Source organism: Alosa alosa, chromosome 10, assembly GCF_017589495.1.
Source record: "Alosa alosa isolate M-15738 ecotype Scorff River chromosome 10, AALO_Geno_1.1, whole genome shotgun sequence".
Taxonomy (NCBI): Eukaryota; Metazoa; Chordata; class Actinopteri; order Clupeiformes; family Clupeidae; genus Alosa; species Alosa alosa.
In genome coordinates, this window is record NC_063198.1 from 25856419 (window position 1) to 25876387 (window position 19969).

The following is a 19969-nucleotide window of genomic DNA, read 5'->3' on the forward strand; positions in this document are numbered from 1 at the left end:
AGGGGACATCTGCCTGTCAAAGGGACAGAGGAGCATCTGTCTATCCGAGAGAAGGGGGGGGGGGGATCAGCAAGGCACACAATGTGTGACAGTCACTGCCATACACAGTGAAGGAGTGAGAGAAGAGAAGAGACGAGAGGAGGAGGAGGAGGGATGGGGAGAGCGAGCCGCATCACAGGTCCCTCACACATCCTCAGGGTCACAGACGCTTCTCTGCGCTACTGAGAGTGTTGATCAGCGCACCAGTGGAGCTTCTCCTCCTGGCCCTTGCACCTTATCTGAGCCCGTCAGGCCGAGCCTCACAGATAGCAGCATCAGGACAGGCTTTGTGTGGGGCACCAGCCCAGACCAGGCGACCGCTGCTCAGGTCCCCACAGCTTGGCTGGCCGAGGCAGGCCATCGGCCCTGTGATCTTTTATCACTCCGGTGCAGGGAAACGACCAGCTCCATGAATAGACCGGGCCGGCGGACTGACCTTGGGAAGTTCTCTTCAATGGAAATAACCGGAAACTTCACTAGTTAAATGGTAGTTTTCTTCCAGTAGATCATTTGAGTTAACATCACTGGGTGACATATAGGTACTGTTCAGAACATGTGGATATGTGGAATCTTACTGTGCTCTCAATAGACAGAAGATGGGAAAGGTAAGAGAACGAGTATCGATCTGTATGTTGAAGTAGACTTATGCATGTTCTACCTAGGCCTTGCTGTTTATCAAATGATACAAAGGAATGAACCTTCATGCTGAGTATCTTTCATCTCTATGCTGTACATTCATTGATAATAGAATAGAAAAGACATCCACTGTTTCTCAGAATTTATTATTATTTGCAGGTTTTCCATGTTATTTTAATTTATCAAATGTGAAAGGGCTGAAAGGTTTCTAATATTCTGGGTAGTATACTTTGTTACGAGGGAGCAGATCTGTGGGGATCATTAGAGAAGAAGAGTGGCCTTGAGGAGGGAAGGTCATGGGTTGGTTGATGACCTAGGGACAATCATGTGTGACTCATGCATGACCACATCACTGACAGCAAAAGATAATCCCACCCGCTAACATTATTGATTACGGAAGGTAATCCAGTGCAAAAACATATTATTCTTGAGTTGGGTGAAAGGAGCTGGCACATTACTGAAGGGGGAGATAGGGCTGTTTGTGTTCTCAGCTCTTTGTTTTTGAGAGACATGTAAAATAGAACACCTACAGTGTCTCCCATCTCGATTTGTCCTTGACGACAAAGACAAAACAAGGGGCCCATAAATCAGTCTGTGAACCCGTATGGATCACAGAGCTGTCCATCAATGAACTGATCTTCATATTAAACTGTGCTACATCTGAATATTAAATTGTGCCACTGGCTTGAGGTGAGCATTGCATTCACAAAGAATTTTAAAGACCACGTCTATTAATAGAAATGATTCAGAGGATGAGCCTTTGGATACAAGGCCAGCATTAATGTGTGAAACCATCCACCAGAACATCTCAGTATTACATATTTTGGCTCTGATGTTCTAGATTAAGGGTTAGAAGAGAGGACACACTTACGTAACAGAGATGTCATGGCTTTGAAATATACAAAGCCATGAGCCTCCAATCCATAGGCCACCCCTTGCCCTGCTAAGATCATTTACATTTATGGAGTAATTTGCGATTATCCTCTTACCACACGAACAGTGAGATATACAGGAACACACAACAGAAATATGGATTTTTCATGCATTGGTGATCATGGTCAGTATTATTCTTTTTTTTAATTATTCAAATAGTCATGACTTATTAAGATTGATTAATAAGATTGAACAAATTATGGTAAATAAAACGTGTTAACCATAATTTACTACTATTAGGCCAACTGAAGAATAGTCATATAGAAGACTACAAAAATAGACTAAAAATACCACACAATGCATCAAATTTCTCCTCCCATTGTGCGCTTTCATGACATGATTTCTCTTAGATTATACACCAAAATGCAGAATGTATTTCAGCTATGTAATTATATGGCATAATACCACATATAATTGTACCATTGTTTAAAATATGCAAAATAACAATCTGCTCTAAGGAGGCCAGTTACCCCTGAAGAGCTGTCTATTATATATTGAAAGTGTGAGGTAAATCTCTGCTCCTATATATTTGTCATACACACCTGTTCCTTTAGAAAGGATTTGCTCTGAATAAACTTCAAGTGTTAAATGTTTTTCTCCCATTGTAAAAATGTTCTAAGCAGTATTTTTTTTAAATCTTTGATTGATTCAGTTCTCCATCCCAATAAGTCCTGCACAGAGGGTCTGGAGAGTGAAGTGCCGTGATGGCGGTCTGAGTCGCTGGCCATATTCTGAACAATGGAGAATGCAGAGGAAGGTCCAATGATGGCAAAAGCTTGGTCAGGTCCAATGCAGAGTCCTGTGACCTACCCGTCCGTGCCAAACGCCACAACCAGCCTGTGGGCCCCCACACGTCTCACGCCGCCCAGTATGGAGGTGGTCACCACCTCGCAGTCGCAGATGAAGGACCTGGTGGGGCTCTTCTGCATGGTGACGCTCAACTTGGCTGCGTTGCTAGGCAACACAGGCGTCATGGTGGCCATCGCCCGCGCGCCGCACATGAAGAAGTTTGCCTTCGTGTGCCACCTGTGCGCGGTGGACCTGCTGTGCGCCGTGCTGCTCATGCCCCTGGGCATCATCTCGAGCTCGCCCTACTTCGGCACGGTCTCCTTCACGGTGCTGGAGTGCCAGGTGTACATCTTCCTCAACGTGTTCCTCATCTGCGCGTCCATCCTCACCGTCACCGCCATCAGCGTGGAGCGCTACTACTACATCGTCCACCCCATGCGCTACGAGGTGAAGATGACCCTCAACCTGGCCGTCGGGGTCATGGTCTTCATCTGGGTCAAGTCCATCTTGCTGGCCCTGGTGACGCTGTTCGGCTGGCCGGCCTACGGCCACCAGAGCTCCATTGCGGCGGCCCACTGCTCCCTTCACTGGAGCCACAGCCGCCTAAGGAAGGTGTTCGCCGTCCTCTTCAGCGTGCTGTGCTTCTTGCTGCCCGCTGTGGTCATCTTCGCAGTCTACTGCAACGTCTACAAGGTGGCGCGCGTGGCCTCCCGCCAGCAGGTGCCAGTGCCCACGTGGGCCGCCAGCGCCGCGGTCAAGCGCCGCTCGGACTCCATCAGCAGCCAGACCACTATCATCACCACCACGCGCAACCTCCCGCAGCAGCGGCTCTCCCCGGAGCGCGTGTTCGGCGGCGGCGGCAAGGCCGCGCTCACGCTGGCGGTCATCGTGGGCCAGTTCCTGGTCTGCTGGCTCCCTTACTTCGTCTTCCACCTGCACCTGTCGCTCACCGCTCCGGTGCAGAGCCCTGGCGACATCGAGGAGGTGGTCACCTGGCTGGCCTACTCCTCGTTTGCCGTCAACCCCTTCTTCTACGGCATGCTGAACCGGCAGATCCGCGAGCAGCTGGTGCGCCTACGACGCTGTTGCACTGGCCGGCCCGCAGAGCTGGCCGCGTCCAGCCACGAGGGCTCGCTCCAGGAGAACTTCCTCCAGTTCCTGCAGAGGACCAGCACCACGGCCGAGACACGCTCCAGCTGCACCAACTCCAGCCCCAGGAACACGCTGAACCAGGAGGTGAGGATCCCTGGACAGATCCCAGAGGAGTACAGCTGACCGGTTTGCCCCCCGTACCTCCAACCCCATGTGGTTTTTTATAATGTCACTGAATGCCAAGGTGCCGCATTCACTTTGTTGGAATTTGTCTGGACACTCAATCATGGGTCACAGAGGATATCACGTAGTTGGCTTCATGTGAATACAGGGAGCGTCCTGTATCTGACTGCATGTGAATTCTGTTCGGAGCATGTTAGGGAGTGCTTTGCAAAGCAGTTCTAGCAGCACCTCATCTAGCAGCACCAATCTCTCTTTTTTCCAAGGAGATGTGCTGTCCTGGACAGAAGACACTTGGACCATTTGTTTTTTGCATATTGCCATAACCTTTTTTAATCATTAATATAGTCACAGGAATGGCTTACAGACCAAACTGTCAGCCAAGATGAAATTGCCCTGTAGTAACATTGTTATTCATCCATAACAACTGTCAGATCTCAATGTGTTAATCTATGAACACAGTTTCTCCAGGTATTTCAGTGCTGATGAACTGAAGTTAAGCGTTTCATTTAAACTATTACCACCTCAGTGTTCACTGTTTACCCAATACTGTACGCTTGAAGTGAAGCTGTTCTTCTCATGGAACATTAAAAATGTTTTTCTTTATACGTCATCATTGCGATCAATTTAAACAAATATTATGAACCTGTTCAACTTATATATGTATTGTATTTGTTAAACAAGATATCTATTATTTATTAAACAAATATAAAATGAGATATACCGTATCCCTTGTAAATTTTGGAGAGGTGTAACAATTTATTATTTATCAAATAAACAGAAAATGCTGACATATATAGTATCCCTTATCAATTTTGGCGAGATATAGCAATCTATTATTTATCACTTATGCCATCTGTTCTCCGTCATCGCTGTTATTCCACTTGGCTGGAGCTCCCATACTGTAGTGCTAAGGTGCTGGGTTTGGTGAAGCCTTGACTTCAGACATGACGCCAGCAGTCTGACAACTCCTCATTGGCCTTGAGCATTACTCACTGCCTTGCAACAACACTGTGGAAGTGGACAGACAAGACGCAAGAGCCCTCTCTCTCTCTAGTTTCAGAGGTCCAGTAGTGTTTTGAGAGTAAGTGTCCCTGTGTGTGTGTGTGTGTGTGTGTGTGTGTGTGTGTGCGTGCGCGTCAGTGTGTGTACACACCAAAGGACAGAGGAAATCATTATGGAGCAATGAAAGTGCCCTGAGAGAGATATCACTGTGTCATTTTATGGTCTTTTCCTATTTGTGTAGCACCATGGTAAATAGAGACCAAAAATGCAGATGATGAGAGTTTGTCCACAGCAAACAGTGATGATGGCCGTCCTGCTCTCAGGCATCTCCAGCCTCACCTCAGCATGTGGCCGTTACATAACTTTTGTTGTGTGTTTTGTCCTTTAGTTTGCATCACCTGTGACCAGTACACAGCCTAGAGGACACGTCTTAAATTGGCCTGAGGACACACACACACACACTGCATCTTACTGGTTCATCTAGGGCAGATCACCAGATGGCGGACCGCGGTCCGAGTCCGGACCGTGACGTGATCCTATCCGGACCCAGACCATAATAGCTTAATTTAGATTTTCACGTAATATTTAAAAGCTGCGCTAAATGTTTCGTTGGTTAGGATAACAGCATTTACTTCAGGAGCTTCAGGAACCATCATTTCGCTTGCTGCTACTCAGCCAGTGAAATCTGTGAATTCTGATAAAGTCGAGTCAGTGAGTAAAGTAGCGATAAGTAAGTTATTTTCAAATCATCGATTGCTCAAAGAGGAGAAAGCTACACAGCGAGAACAGAGCTTTATATAACGATACGGGGGCAATACCACGCAAAACTGTCACGTCCGTAACGCCAACTAAATATGGATGTGACAAGTTTTGCGCGGAATTGCCCTGGACCTCTTCTATATATTCTGAGACAGGCGATTTTAAGCGCCAATTTGAAGCACCTCTACTAGACAAAGCATATATTTTGAGCAAGCATAGGGTAGACTAGGCCCATTCAACAGTGAACTGAGACCACAGAATATTTTACGATTTAAGAAGGCAATATGATTGATCCACCACAGTTAAGCCTACATGCATTCACTGCCCAACAACGTGATATTCCTGGGTTTCCAGGATTTCGGGTCAACATAAAAAAAAAAAAATAAAATAAATAAATAAATAAATAAATAAATAAACTTGCTGATTGGGTTCAAGGAACCAGCTGTGGAATATCCATCCTTGTCTCAGCTCATTTTATTTTAAGTTCACGTTAAGATCTTAACAATAGACAAGGCTACTCAGTTTTTCTCCCCAATTAGGCTACTCTTATGTTGCCTTATTTCTCCTCATTTCGAATGTTGCCTTTTAGGCTAGCCTACTTATTTTATTTCACATTAAACATTAGGCCTAGGCCTACAATATTCTATTTCTTGAATTTCCCCTTGGGGATCAATAAAGTATCTATCTATCTATCTATCTATCTATCTATCTATCTACAACTAGGCTCCATCCATCCATCCTAATATTATACATACATACATATGCATAGCCTAAACACGCATGTTAAACATTATGATGCTCTGGACCTTTGCTTGAGGAAATTTTTCTGTAACTGGACCTCGCTGAAGATTAATTGAATAGCCTACCCCTGATCTAGGGATTATCCTCCACACGCATGAAATGGCAGAAACCCCACTGTGATATCCTGGATTATCAGACAGCTTCTCTATTCACAATGCACACACGTCTCTCTCTCTCTCTCTCTCTCTCTCTCCCAATTCAATACATAATTGTCAAAGTCTTATAAGTAAGTTTTATAAATGTGTGCTGCTGGGGGTTTGATGAATGTTTAATGGGTTTACAGTGACCATCTGAACATGTAGGCTATACAAATGTTGGCATCAGACACATCTATGTCCTAAAAAAAACAGACAAAAAATCAGACAGTTAAATTTGTGTTTGGGAGAAATTACAATTGTGCCTAGAATCTTCTTTGTTTCACCACTTGAATATTGAATTATATTGTAGTAAACTTTTACCCCGTTGTATAACATAGGCTACATTTTGACTAACAGAATTGACCATGGATTTAAGAACAAATTAACTGGCTTTATTCTTTTCTACCAAATGTTTTGTGTGAATTTAAACTACAAACTATGTAACACTGAAATGAAGAAAGTTGTTTGTTTCTGTTGTAGGTAAGACCTTTATATGTGATGAGTTGTTTTTGTTTTTGTCCATGTTTCAAACAGCTCCTTGGGAGTGAATGATCTGAGGAGGTACGGGTTGCTATGGTTACTGTCCGCTGTTGTCATTTGTCAATTAAGCTTGGGTTTACCTCTTCAGGCAATAAAACAAATTGAGACCGTTTAGACATTAGGAACTGTGTGTGTTTGTGTGTGTGTGTGTGTGTGTGTGTGTGTGTGCGTGTGTGTGTCTGTGTGTGTGTGTGTGCACGTACATGTGTTAGAAAGAGACTGTACAATGTGGTCGGGCATTCATAAACTTGAGTGTCCCTACCCAGGTAGCATTCTGACGTTGGCCCAACGTTAAATTTGGTTGGCTAGGTTGGGCTGACCTATGCAACGTATGCCCAACGTTGGGCCAACGTTGGTGGAGTTGGCTGTGCGGCATTGACCTATACAACGGTGCCCAACGTGGGGCCAATGTTGATACAGTTGGCTATTTTGGCTGACCCATACAACGTATGCCCAACGCATACAATAACATTTAATAATAATAATAATAATGATTAGTTTTATTTGTATAGCACCTTCCATACACAGAATGCAGCTCAAAGTGCTTTACATTTGGAACATTTAACACAATTATATAAATAATTAAATAAGAATAATAATAAAAATACAATTTCCTTCGTCCTTCAGCCATTCCTCTTCATTGCTGTGGCTGTTTATAATCCAATCAGCAACATATCAGAAACATGTATGACTTGTGATAGAGTAGCAACGGCTTTTGTTAACAAATGCTTAGGCCTTGATGTGGACTCTAAGCATCAGCCTTAGTATGTTCTTAGTATTTGTTGTGATTACATGAATTTATATACAGACGCTTAAGGAACACAACGAATCGAAGATTCAGTTTGTCTGTTGTGTTGTATCTAAATGCAATTTAACAATAGACCATATCAAAATCTTAAAATTTGGGGTAAGGTTGGTAAAGCCTATTCAAGTTTAAGTTTGCATATGTAATGTTGGTCTATGGTCATGCTTAATGAACAACGCCAACACAAATACAATTGTTATACTATGTAAAGCAGGGTCTCAAATGAGCTGGGGGGCCACTTCTGCCATCGCCATCTGATTGAGGGCCATGTCAGTGTTAAAGAATAATACAAAAAAAGAATGGCTATTTCTAATAGTACACAAAACTTTTTTTAAAATCTTTTTAGACACCTGTGCTAGCAACCTTAGCTTATAGATAAAATAAATATTCATACAAATGATAAAAACAAACAAAAAGCATAAAACAGGTATGTGTGTGTTTCACACCAGATAAAAATATTTTCCTCTCATAACTTATTTAAACAAACTTTTAGGTGGCAGGGTTAACAAAACAACACCATTGATTTTGACATCAAAATTTCAAAAGGCTTGAAAGTGGTCAGAGATAAAGTCCTACTGTAAATGTAAAAATGTTTGAGTATAAACAAAAGTTTATGAAGGAGGAAAATTTACCCATCTAATTTGCCACTGGATGGCAAGCACCTCAAATGATACACCTTTCAGTATACTGGATGTTGCACATATTTGAGCAGGTTTACTTTTCTTGTTTGTCATATTAGGAAACAGTAGGCCTAAGATGTAAAACCAACAATAGTAAACTATTAGTATAACCACAAACCGCTATTATAGGCCTACAATAAAGTAGCCTGGTCAAATCAGTTCCTATCGTGGGTGACTTTGTAGTTCTTCAGAGCCTATTTTTACTACCCCCTGCTGTCTGTATCACGTCCATTACGGACACTATCATCATGATTACCACTGCCAACTCCAGGTATATTGGGCAGAGGGTCGAAATAAGCATGGTAGCCTATGCCTGGACACCGTCGTATACACGCAAAGACGCACCTCCATCACTTACGCATCGTGACTACCACTGTCAATAGACGATCGATCATAAATCTCCAAAATGCAGATATTCTCCTTCAGAATCAGAATGAATAGGTGAATAACATAGCCTACCCAAGACTTTATCAAACGTGAACGTTTTTTCAACATTTGGTGTAGGCCTATTTCTGCTTCAATTTATGCAAAACTATGACCTGCATCGCAAGCGCCATTACAAACAAATGCACGTCTTGTCTTTTCGCGTGTAATAAGTATTTCCTGAAAACTTTGTACAGCGAATTTGGGCTTGAATCGGAGCTCTGGATGTCTAGCAGTGGATGAGAATGGGATTTGTCACTGTACTTGGATATATCGTCTATTTTAATCAATGTTGTTGTTTGTCGCAATTAAAAAAAATACCCTCATGGGCCGAATTACATTATTATTTTGACATTAAGTCGCGGGCCGGTAGTTTGAGACCCCTGATGTATATAGCTATGCAGCAGATAGCAAGTAGGTCCTCTCAAATGCAAGAGCAGGCTAAGTTGAAATGAGAACGTTAGATAACATTTAGCCCATGGCTAAATGTTTTCAACTGCTAGCAACTACTGCATATAAGTCTTTTTGTTGAACTTTGTTCATGTGTGTCTGTGGTCTGTTTTAGCTTACTTTGTGTTTCATACAACTAATACATTCCAGAAACATTTAATTGATAATCATTGTAATAAGTCATCTAAACAAACCTCTCCCAGCAGCAGGTCCGTTTAACTTGCTATAGTAAACACACCGTATTGTATGGGTATCATCCTCTGTCCTCGCTACATAACAACATGAAGACCACCTGAACATATGGATGCATTGGAGCATGGACCTCCAAAGAAGAGCGAGCTCTTCTAAGAGAACGTGAGTCATTGATATAGAATTGTATAGAATCTACCGCTATCTTTCAACCGCTAGCCTTCTAGCTGTTACGTTACCCCAGCCAGCCAGTCCAAGGTAATCTGCTCAATTAAAAAAATTTTTTTACACATATACATATATATATATATATATATATATATACATAAAACCAATGTACTATCTTCACGCTTAGCAATCTGATGTAAATGTAATCTTATCATTAGAAGCTATAGGCAAGCCAGCAATTAAATGTAGATGAGCTAGCACCTACCTTTAGCCTGTTAGCTGCTAACAGTTAACGTTAGCTATTTTACGTTAGGTAAACAATGGGCATTAGCTTCGTAGGCATATCAGCTGTAACTGTAACGCTAAATGTTAGTTATTTGTTTGGCCGCGATACTTACAGGGATACACACACTATGTCTGCAAACAACATTTATTCAGACAGAACACTTAAACGCCAGGCAAAGCCGAAGGGCTTTCGACATCCTTAGTGAGGTTAACGCCAATGCTGAAGCTGAATCTGACGCAGCCGACGCATTTAAATATACCGTATGCCTGGCAGAAAACGCCCCCCCTCTGATGATGTGTGGTCAGATGCTGCACCTGATTGGCCCATGTCCTATGAATCAGAGTCTGAAATTAAGTTTAATGTTGTTGACGATAACGTTATTGATGAATTTTGGTCATATGCTCTGACAGAAACTGACACAAGTGATGAAGAATCTGTTGAGTCTGCAGAGTGTCTTGGGAGGAGCTCAGAGGTTGGGCAATAGACAGCCAAGTACCACAATGCCATCTAAATGGGCTCTTGGGCATCCTGAGAAAATATCATCCCTATCTCCCAAAGGATTCTCGACTTTTTTAGGCACTCCAACTAATTATGAGGTCCAGCAGATTGCAGGTGGCACCATGCATTATTTTGGAGTTGAGAAAGGCATTAGGCATATATTACACCAGATAGACCCTCTCCCAAAGGCCATTCATTTACAAGTAAATATTGATGGACTACCTTTGTTCAAAAGCAGCAATCAGCAGTTCTGGCCCATTCTAGGCTTGGTAGAGGAAGACAAAACAAAGCAACCATTCGTCATTGCATTATATCTTGGGTCTAAAAAACCAGCGAATGTCAATCTGTTCCTGGAAACATTTGTGAATGAATATGGAAAGCTTAAATTAGAGGGTGTGGATGTTATTGGCAAATGTGTAGATATTCAAATTTCTAATTTTGTTTGTGATGCAAGTGCACGGGCTTTCGTGAAAAACATTAAAGCCCACAATGCATACCATGGCTGGAAAAAAAATGCACACAGGAGGGAACGTGGGCGAAAATCGCATGACTTTTCCCCGAAGTCGATTCACCTTTACTGACAGATGCTTTTTTATTAATAAAGACGATGAGTTTCACCATAAAGGGACCAGTGTGTTGACAGAGGTTGGAATTGGTATGGTCTCCCAATTTCCATTAGATTTTATGCACCTTGTTTGTCTTGGGGTTATGAGAAAGTTGATTGGGTTTTGGATGGGGGACCTTCCTACCGTTTAGGTGTTCATCAGATAGGCCTAATTTCTGCAGCTCTTGTGTCCTTTGCAATGACACTCCCCCAGAGAGTTTGCACGAAAGGGCGATCACTTGTTGAGGTAGATAGGTGGAATGCACAGAGTTCAGAACTTTTCTCCTGTACACTGGTCCAGTGGCACTGAAAGACCATCTGCCTAATGTTCTATACCACAATTTTATGCTTCTGCATGTAGCCATTAGAATTTTATGCTGCCCTCACTGTGCCTCCAGTACTGTGATTTTGCTGAAAAGTTGCTGATCACATTTGTTGAGCATTTTCAATCTGTTTATGGTAATTACGTTGTGTATAACATACACGGGCTGACACATCTTGCCAATGATGCAAGGCAGTTTGGTGCTCTGCATAATTTCTCAGCTTTCCCATTTGAGAACTTCCTCAACACAATTAAAAAAATGATTAGGACCCCTACCCAGCCCCTTCAACAGATCATCAGGAGATTGTCAGAAAAAGCAAGTGTCAGAGCGAAAAAAAGGGTTTTCAAGGATGGTGTTTACCAGGAACATAAGAATGGGCCTCTTCCATACAATGTGATGCAATTTACACAATATAAGCAATATATTAATGGTGGAACTTTGATTAATTTATCAGAGGGAGACAACTACATTCTGTTCAATGGAGTCATTCATATAGTTAAAAATATTTTAAAAGACAAGGAAGCATCACATTTAGTCTGTCTTAAATTCCAAAACAAATCATCTTTTTTTACCTACCCCATTGATTCATCAAGTCTTAATATATCCTTTGTGAAACAACCCGGGCAGTCATTGACTATTGTCCCTCTTCAGACTGTTACAAAAGTCATTCTTTTACAATATAAGGATGGGTTTGTGGCATATCCTTTACTGCATACTGCTTAATTGAGCTTCAATTAGTGTATATAGTTTGTAACACTAGCTATGTTTGTTTGTTTGTTTGTTTGTTTTATACTGTAGATGTATTCAATTGTTTTTTCACAAAAAAATGAGACAGAGGTTATATAAGTGACTGGCTGAGCATCGATAAAAAATTTTCCTTTTGGCCCCCATATAATACTACTAAATGTAGAAAAGCGGTTGAAAAAAATGAAACCCCTGATGAAGAATGGGAAGAATATATAACTGAATGGGTGGCTGAGTATGGTAAGTTATTGAGGAAGTTCTACAATGTTAAGAAATATAGAGAAATAACTATTCAGATCTATTGCTCAAAATTAAACATGCTCCTTGTGAGTTATGCCTATAAGCAGTTATTTTCAAATGTTCAGATAATAGGCTTAACAATGTTGTTTGTTTCTATATTTAGATTCCTATGAAAAAGCCCGAAGGAAGCTTGTGAAGTTCTGCAAAGGCAATGGTTTGGAGTCGACAGACGAGGACAGTGTCTTGGAAAAGAGTGTATGTTTCCTCTGTTCTCTGTTCTTCTTTTTATAGCCTGACTGTGCTTATTTGCTACTAGTGTTCACTGCACCTTTAAAAATTTGATTACACTTAATGTGTCCAACAGACCATCATCGAAATATGTTGGATTTAGGTCTACATCAGCCCCTCCACCTGCAGCCTCAGGAAGACCTCCAGTTCAGGCCTCAACAAGTAGGCTCCACACAGGTAAACAGCACAGATGAAAACATGACATGTAAAGAAAACATACAGTGGTCAAGACTTTGGAATATCATGTATTGATTCTGTTTCTCACTGTTCTTCTCACTGTTTCTCATATGCAGAGACAATGGAAAGACCAAAAAAGAAATTCTGCAATAATTTCCACCATCAACACCAGAGACAGTCCCAGATCTAAGACAAGATGGTACATAGAACTATTCCAAATATTTTATAATAGTTTACTTGGAGCTTTTATTAATTACCTTTTTAGTCTATAAAAGGGATTAGAAACTCTTCAACAACTTCTTAACAATTAGCCTTAATATCCAATGTGCTTTGATTTACAACCACAATTTAGATAATAAAAAAAAAAAGAACTTGGGACATCATGTAAAATGCTAAATAAAAACAGAATGTAATAATTTTCAAATTGAGTATGCAAAACAGTAGACACATGTTATATAAAGTTATATACTTTGTCTGTTTCAGAAAGAGAACTCCGACTCTTTCAGATGCTAGAGGAGATAAAGGCCAAGTCAGACAAAATTCTCTTCTGCTTCAGGCAATTTTGAGAAGAGAGAGTGTCACTGAAGTCAGCAGTTTTCCAGATTTTGAGTTTCGTTACAAAATATTAATGATATAAAAAAATGGAGGACCGGCTTTCTGACAAGGAAACACGGCTCTCTGGTAAGTTCTGTTTATGTTGTGTATGTAAACCTATACTCTAGTTATTAGTAGTTCTCATAATCAATAAATACCATAAATAAGCCATTGAATAAATACATGAATAAATAGGAATACATACATAAATACAATAAATAGTTTTAAATAGTGTTGTTAAAAGGATTGTACGTGAGTGGTTCATCCGTTTCTTGGATACCGATAGTTTGATCTTCCTCCTTCGCTCTCATTTCAATTCTTTCAGTAAACTCAACTGTCTGAGTTATCCTAAATACTTCTTGAAATCACCTCTTGAACTCAACTCTACTACAGAATCACTAATGCCTTGTCCTAGTAGTGAAGCTTTGGAGGCACCAATTGTGAGCTTTCTTGCTATGCCACTTTTCTTCTGTTATGGGAGTGTATGGTAGCCCATAGCACTGTGTAGTGCTTGTAGTTATGTTCCACCTTTTGACAAGCTTAATCATGTATGCACAACCATTTCATTTTATAGGTAAAACATCTCATGAGTTTGGGTAGGACAACAATAAAAGATATAATCTACAGGATCATGCGTGAAACAATCAGCAATGATTTAGCGAAAAAGTTTAACTGGATGGGCAGGGGGCAGAAAAGTCCTTTTTCTGTGTTGCACCTGGCAAAAGTCATCATAGGTAGGCCCACAGCTCTTTTACAATTTCATTCAATGTTTATTCTACACACATTCTGATTGGTAGCCTGCTGTACACATCCAGTATATTATCTACCCTACACAACAAAACTTCACGTCATGTTCTAAATCAGTGGTTTTTAAACTGATTTTAAGAGTAAAATATTATCCTTCACTCTCCATTCAATTCCCCCAAATTCCCCACGCAGATGCTGCCAAACAACAAGGGGCCACCTTAATGGAGGCAGAAGAAAAGATAAAAACATGGCTAAAATACAGCGGTGACCGAAATGGAGGGAGAAAAAGGAGATCAGAAAAGGGTACAGATTTCAACAACCAATCAAAAAATATTTGTAATTGCCTGTATGTCTGTATTGCTGACTTTTATTTATCATCACAGTTGTGAAATAGTAAGTAGTTAACTTGAATTTCTTTCCTCAATTTAGAGAGGCAGACACATTCCCCATCACATCCTCCATCTGACATCAGCAGTGAATCGAGGAAGTGTCTGAAATATCTGACATTGTAAGTTTTTAGTCATTAGTGCATAGTCCTAAATTGTTTTACCTTTTTGTCTCATCTTTTTATCTAATGCTCGAAATGAATAACTATTCGACAAGTGTGGAAATAAGTGACCTGAAGGCATTAACATCATTTTGTACATAATTAAAGAGAATGTTATGAAATAGGCCTCCATAGATTGTACATTGGCACCAGTTAATAAAATGATTGCTTGATTACACTTGGAAGACAACATTATTAATATTACACATTTCGTAATCTCTTGTTAGACAAATTATCTGTATAATCTTCCTAATGCAGTGAAGTCTTATTTGAGCAAGCAAAACAAAATAATTTCTAAAAGTAACTAAAAGTAATTTCTGTTATTTTATAGGAGCAGAACTGATTGATGACCCATCAACCCTTGAGGATCTCATCACATAAATGTTTATTATTAAATCAATATGTATTATTAAATGTATTTATTTTAACCCTTAATCTCGTGTTGGTATTATATCACTATTAAGATTACAAGTTCAGGGCAGATTGGTAAAATCATTGTGATCAAGTAAGTAATTTCTAAATTACTGTAATATTACTGTAATAACCATAAAGGTGGCCAAAATATCAAGATGAGTGTTCTGCTGAAATAAGCAGTCATCTTAAGGTTAGAACGTTGACATAGTGTTGTTAAGGTGTAATTTTTGGGGTAGGTATGCTATTTAAGTTGGCATATGGTTGAGTTGGGGTTGGCAAAAGGTCGGCAGTCGGTCTATGAAATGGTTGGCCCAATGTTAGAAAGGTAGGTTTCGGGTTGGCATAGCGTTGGTAAGGTGTATTTTGGGTTGGCTGGGTAGGCTTTTTAAGTTGGCATATGGTTGGGTTAGGGTTGGCCAAAGGTCTGCTGATGGTCTAATTAAATGGTTGGGCCAACGTTGGGCCACCGGACAAAATGGCGTTGGGCCACCGTCAGCAGCCAACGTTGGGCCAACACAACCACTGACCTTGGGCCAACGTTGGCCCAACGTCAGAATGCTACCTGGGTATCAGGATCAGAGCCAGACCAAAATAGCATCTGGAGAGGAGACACTGTGATGAAGATTAAAGGCAAATTATTAAAGTGTGAGAGAGAAGCGTGTCCTTAGCGTGAGCTATATAAAGGACATATTCTTGGGTCTGAAGGACCATATACAGTAGGAATACAGGGAGAACAAGACAGAAAGGCTTGCAAACCTCACAAACACAAATACAGTACAAATACTTCTTTTTGGCTTCTGGGTGGATTGGATAGTGGCCTCAAACAGGTATGACCACACAGGAAGTGTACGATTTTAACCATCAGGTCAGATTGGGGATCAAAGTCAAGTAAATCCGCTCACTGGTTGTCTGTGGCAGACTGTTCTGATGTTCCATGGCTACAGAAACATCTAGAGCAGCAGGTGTGGCATGGCGGGACACGGTACTCCGAGTTCGCAAATCAGACCCACTTAAGCTGTAGGGGTAGCCATGCGGAAGCTGTGCTATCATGGAATTGTCCGGGACTTTTAAGTAGATCACTGTTTTATCTGCGCTGCGTCTGTTCGTTTTTTCTACAAAACTTTGATCATGAGTTAATCACTCTCAACTGCACAGTCAAAAACCTGAAACACTGATGATATAATGATGATAAGAATGATCATATAGGCTAGTGTGTGATGTATTCAGATCTTTTTGACTCACTATATCACATAACCTTGATGTGCAGATATCTATCTGTGCATTTTGAGGAACATCTTTCCAAGATAGATATCACTAAGTGAACCCCAGGGTCAGCTAATTGTTTCTAATTAGTGATCTGACTTGTGTGGTGTTATTTGTGACTCTATGTGGTTTAGACTGACATGCAGTTGTACAGTATGTGTGGTCTTTGTGGAGATAAAGCAAAGGGAGGATCTGATCTTTCCCACACTCAGCAGTGGCAGCAGTCTAAGATCAGAGTGACACAACACAACGGTGAGATCTGTCTGTATTAAAGTGTGCTTCCCTGTAGTTTCTTTCAGTCAACACAGCAATTAACACATTTAGTTTAATTTAGTGTTTTAATTTCACAAACACAATCAAATAATAATGAATAGCACTAATCTACTAGAGTACTAATGCTAATACACTTTGTCACCAGTGTGATCCAGTGTGAGTGTGTTTAAATTAAATTGATATTAATGTATTTTAGATATCCCCATCACATCATAAAATACGTTTGATGGTGATGATATCCACAATGCTCCAGTTCATTGGAAATGTTTCAGGTCATTCTTATGACATTCAGTAGTTGAAAGAGATTGGATGGATTATTCAGCTCAATTGCATTATGCCTCATCTTACAAAATGACACCTTGGTACACATGGTGGGTATAGCATCCAATAACAGCTGTGGATGTGGATATCAGAAGTTCAAACAATGAAGTAGACTCTTGACTAGACAGGTCATAGCTGTTTTCCCTGGGCTATCTGGGAGGGATTAGTGGATTTTTTTCCAGTGAAAAAAAACCTTGCCCACAAACACTGTCAAGGCTAACACACGCTATTAATAGAGGAAGGAAGGTGATCTGTTAATGGGTCCAAAGGTCAGAGAAAGCAGATTTTCCTAAAAGACTATGAATTTGCTCTGCCTGTGCGTGTCAGCGTCATCGGCGTTGACCCCCCCACCCTCCACCTCCCCACCCCCGGCTTCCCAAGCCTCCGCAGTGTGGCGGCTCTCTCTGTGGATGCTCTTAGGAGCCTCAGAGGATGGAGGAGGTGCAGAGCCCACTCTGGGGAATAAGCACTTGCACTGAGGTCAAGCATGTTCGGACACAGAGCGCACATTAACGCTAGATGCTCTGTTGCTAGGGGATACACAGGCTGACAGTGACCAGTCTAAAAAAGACCACTGATACGTGAAACTGACCAACCTCCATGACTGAAGGACAAAAGGGGAGCCCTAAACTTACTGAAATTTGTATTTCCATTTTCTCCATTCCAACTCTGTTTTAAAGGTCTGGCCTTCAGTTGTTGCTTGACCGGTCTTTCTTTTGTGATGTGCATATTTAAATGACAATGCTGAGTACAATAATAAAAGCCCAACACTGACAGCCGTGAGGAGAAAAAAAAGAGAGTAAACAAAAAGAATAATGGCCCTCGGAAAATGGAGAGGACACAGAAGAACAAAGGGGAAGGAGGGAGTAATGAGGAGAGGAGATGTCATTCAGTCCAGAGGATGGGGCTGTGGGCAGAAACCTTTTGAGAGCGCTGAATCGGTGCATGATAATATGTGTCCAGTATCTACCAGGTGATGAGGGGGTGGACAATGGAGATGCTATTTTGTTGTTGCACACTGGAACCAGAGGCACTTGAACCCAACCCCCCTCATAAGCTCCATGATTGAGCTTGTGTGTCCCTGCTCTGATCTGTCACCTTGATACACTCGCTCAGATACTGACGCACTGATGGGGGATCACATAGGGTACTCACATGACATCAGCATCTTCTCAAAGGCTCAGTATTACAAATTACCTTCATAAAAATGAAAATACTTATGTGCTGCTCTGTGCCGTCAGTGAAATATGGTCTTGTATGGTCACACACTGAAATTAGTGGCTGTGTGTGTGTGTGTGTGTGTGTGTGTGTGTGTGTGTGTTTGTGTTTTATTTATTTTTTTATTTGTTCTTTTATTTTACCAGGTGATGTCCCATTGAGATATTCAAATCTGTTTTACAAGGGAGCTCTGGGGCAACAGATACACAAGTTACACAGAAACATTGATGACAAGACAGACTAATAAGGACAGAATAACATAGAAGAAAGACATGAGGACTAGACAGACCAAAAAAACAGCGACACAAGCCAGTGACACAACAAACAAAACAGATTTACAGTATGTAAAAACAATATAAAAGAGTATAATGCAATACAATGTACATGTAAAAACAATATAAAAGTCACATAAAGCAGTCATTGGTAGCATGTGCATTGTTTAGATTTGGAATATAAAAATCACATAAAGGGGTCATTGGAAGCATGTGCACTGTTCAGATTTGGATCGTTTAAGTAACTGTTTACAATGTCCAAGTGGGATAAAAACAGAAAGCTTCAAAACTTTTTGGAGCAAATTCCAACACCAAGGAGCAGCATAGCTAAAAGCAGTCTTACCAAATTCAGTTGTTGTACGTGAGATATTTTTAGAGTTGATGTTTGTGTGTGCAAAAAAAGTGAGAAAGGTTTTTTCACAGGGCTTGTTCAGTCTTGGTTAAAGGTTGAACCTTATTCCAAGCCTGACCAGCAGAGAGCGCTGTACACTGTGATATGAGGCAGATGGTGTCTGTCTCGAAAATGATTCTACCTTGTGTCTTTGTCTTTTTAATCATTCTCTATTTTTAAATGATTTTACTGTGTGTGTTTTATGTTTTTTTTTTATTATGATCTTTACCTTTTGAACTATTCTTTGACTATATTGCCCTTTTATGCTTTTATTTGTTATTATTGTTTGGTTTTGTTTATGTAAAGCACATTGAATGACCTCTGTGTATGAAATGCGCTATATAAATAAACTTAACTTCACTTGACTGACTTGGTGGCTGAGAAGGTTTTCAGTGAGGAACAGCTGACAGACTGACATAGAATTTCCAAACAGCCCTGATAAAGAAAAACAGGAACTCCCAAAGTTGATCCTGTTGATGAAGCACTTTAGTTTTAACTCCATCTCACCTGAGGAGGCATGTAGTGGCAGTAAATCTGGAAGTGCAGCTCATTTTCAACTTTGTGTAAAAACAGAGACTTTCTAATGAGGAGACACAGCACTCAAAAAATACTCCATAGAAATGCATGGGGCTAGTTTGTCACGCCAATATGGCCGTTATCTACACATATCCCACCCCTTCCTCGGCAAAACGTCGACATGTGAATGCATTGAGCCAATCATATGGTGTGTTGTGAAGACATCGTGCCAATCATGTGTTGTGATCTCGCCGCTGGAGCAAGATTGGTGTCGTGAAGCCTTGCGCACGCGCAGTTCGACCCAAAGACTGTGCCCGATGAGTGCCCATAAAACGTTGGTATATGGCCGTCGAGTGGAGGGACTTGCCTAAAAGGACTCTGGTAAAAAGCAGCCACATTTTAAGCAATAATTGTGTAAGACAGGGGTTTTCAACCAGTGGTCCGCGGCCCACTTGTGCTCCTGTGAGGACTTTGCTAGTGGTCCGTGACCATGGATTCAGTAATGTACTGTAGTTGCAATGTGGGAATCAGTATTTTTATTCAGTGGTGTTCCTGGGGTTGCGTAATTAGTCCCTGGTTCACAATCAGATGAAACTCCCTGGTGTAAGAGATCTCTGATATCCTTTA

The 19969-nt window shown here is 41.0% G+C and overlaps 1 protein-coding gene and 2 long non-coding RNA genes across 3 annotated transcripts; all 3 read left to right on the plus strand.

The window, feature by feature from the left end:
- The first annotated feature begins 146 nt into the window (after positions 1-146).
- gpr61l (G protein-coupled receptor 61-like) lies at positions 147-4386 on the plus strand. Its single transcript, XM_048254953.1, has 2 exons — positions 147-644; positions 2261-4386. The coding sequence occupies exon 2, from the start codon at positions 2347-2349 to the stop codon at positions 3670-3672; it is 1326 nt and encodes a 441-aa protein (XP_048110910.1). The 5' UTR covers positions 147-644; positions 2261-2346; the 3' UTR covers positions 3673-4386.
- An 8232-nt stretch (positions 4387-12618) lies between these two features.
- On the plus strand, positions 12619-13342 carry LOC125302032. The gene is made up of 3 exons (XR_007194823.1): positions 12619-12786; positions 12903-12985; positions 13270-13342. It is a non-coding gene; the product is annotated as an uncharacterized LOC125302032 (long non-coding RNA).
- A 366-nt stretch (positions 13343-13708) lies between these two features.
- LOC125302031 lies at positions 13709-14608 on the plus strand. The gene is made up of 3 exons (XR_007194822.1): positions 13709-14114; positions 14320-14430; positions 14557-14608. It is a non-coding gene; the product is annotated as an uncharacterized LOC125302031 (long non-coding RNA).
- The last annotated feature ends 5361 nt before the right edge of the window (positions 14609-19969 follow it).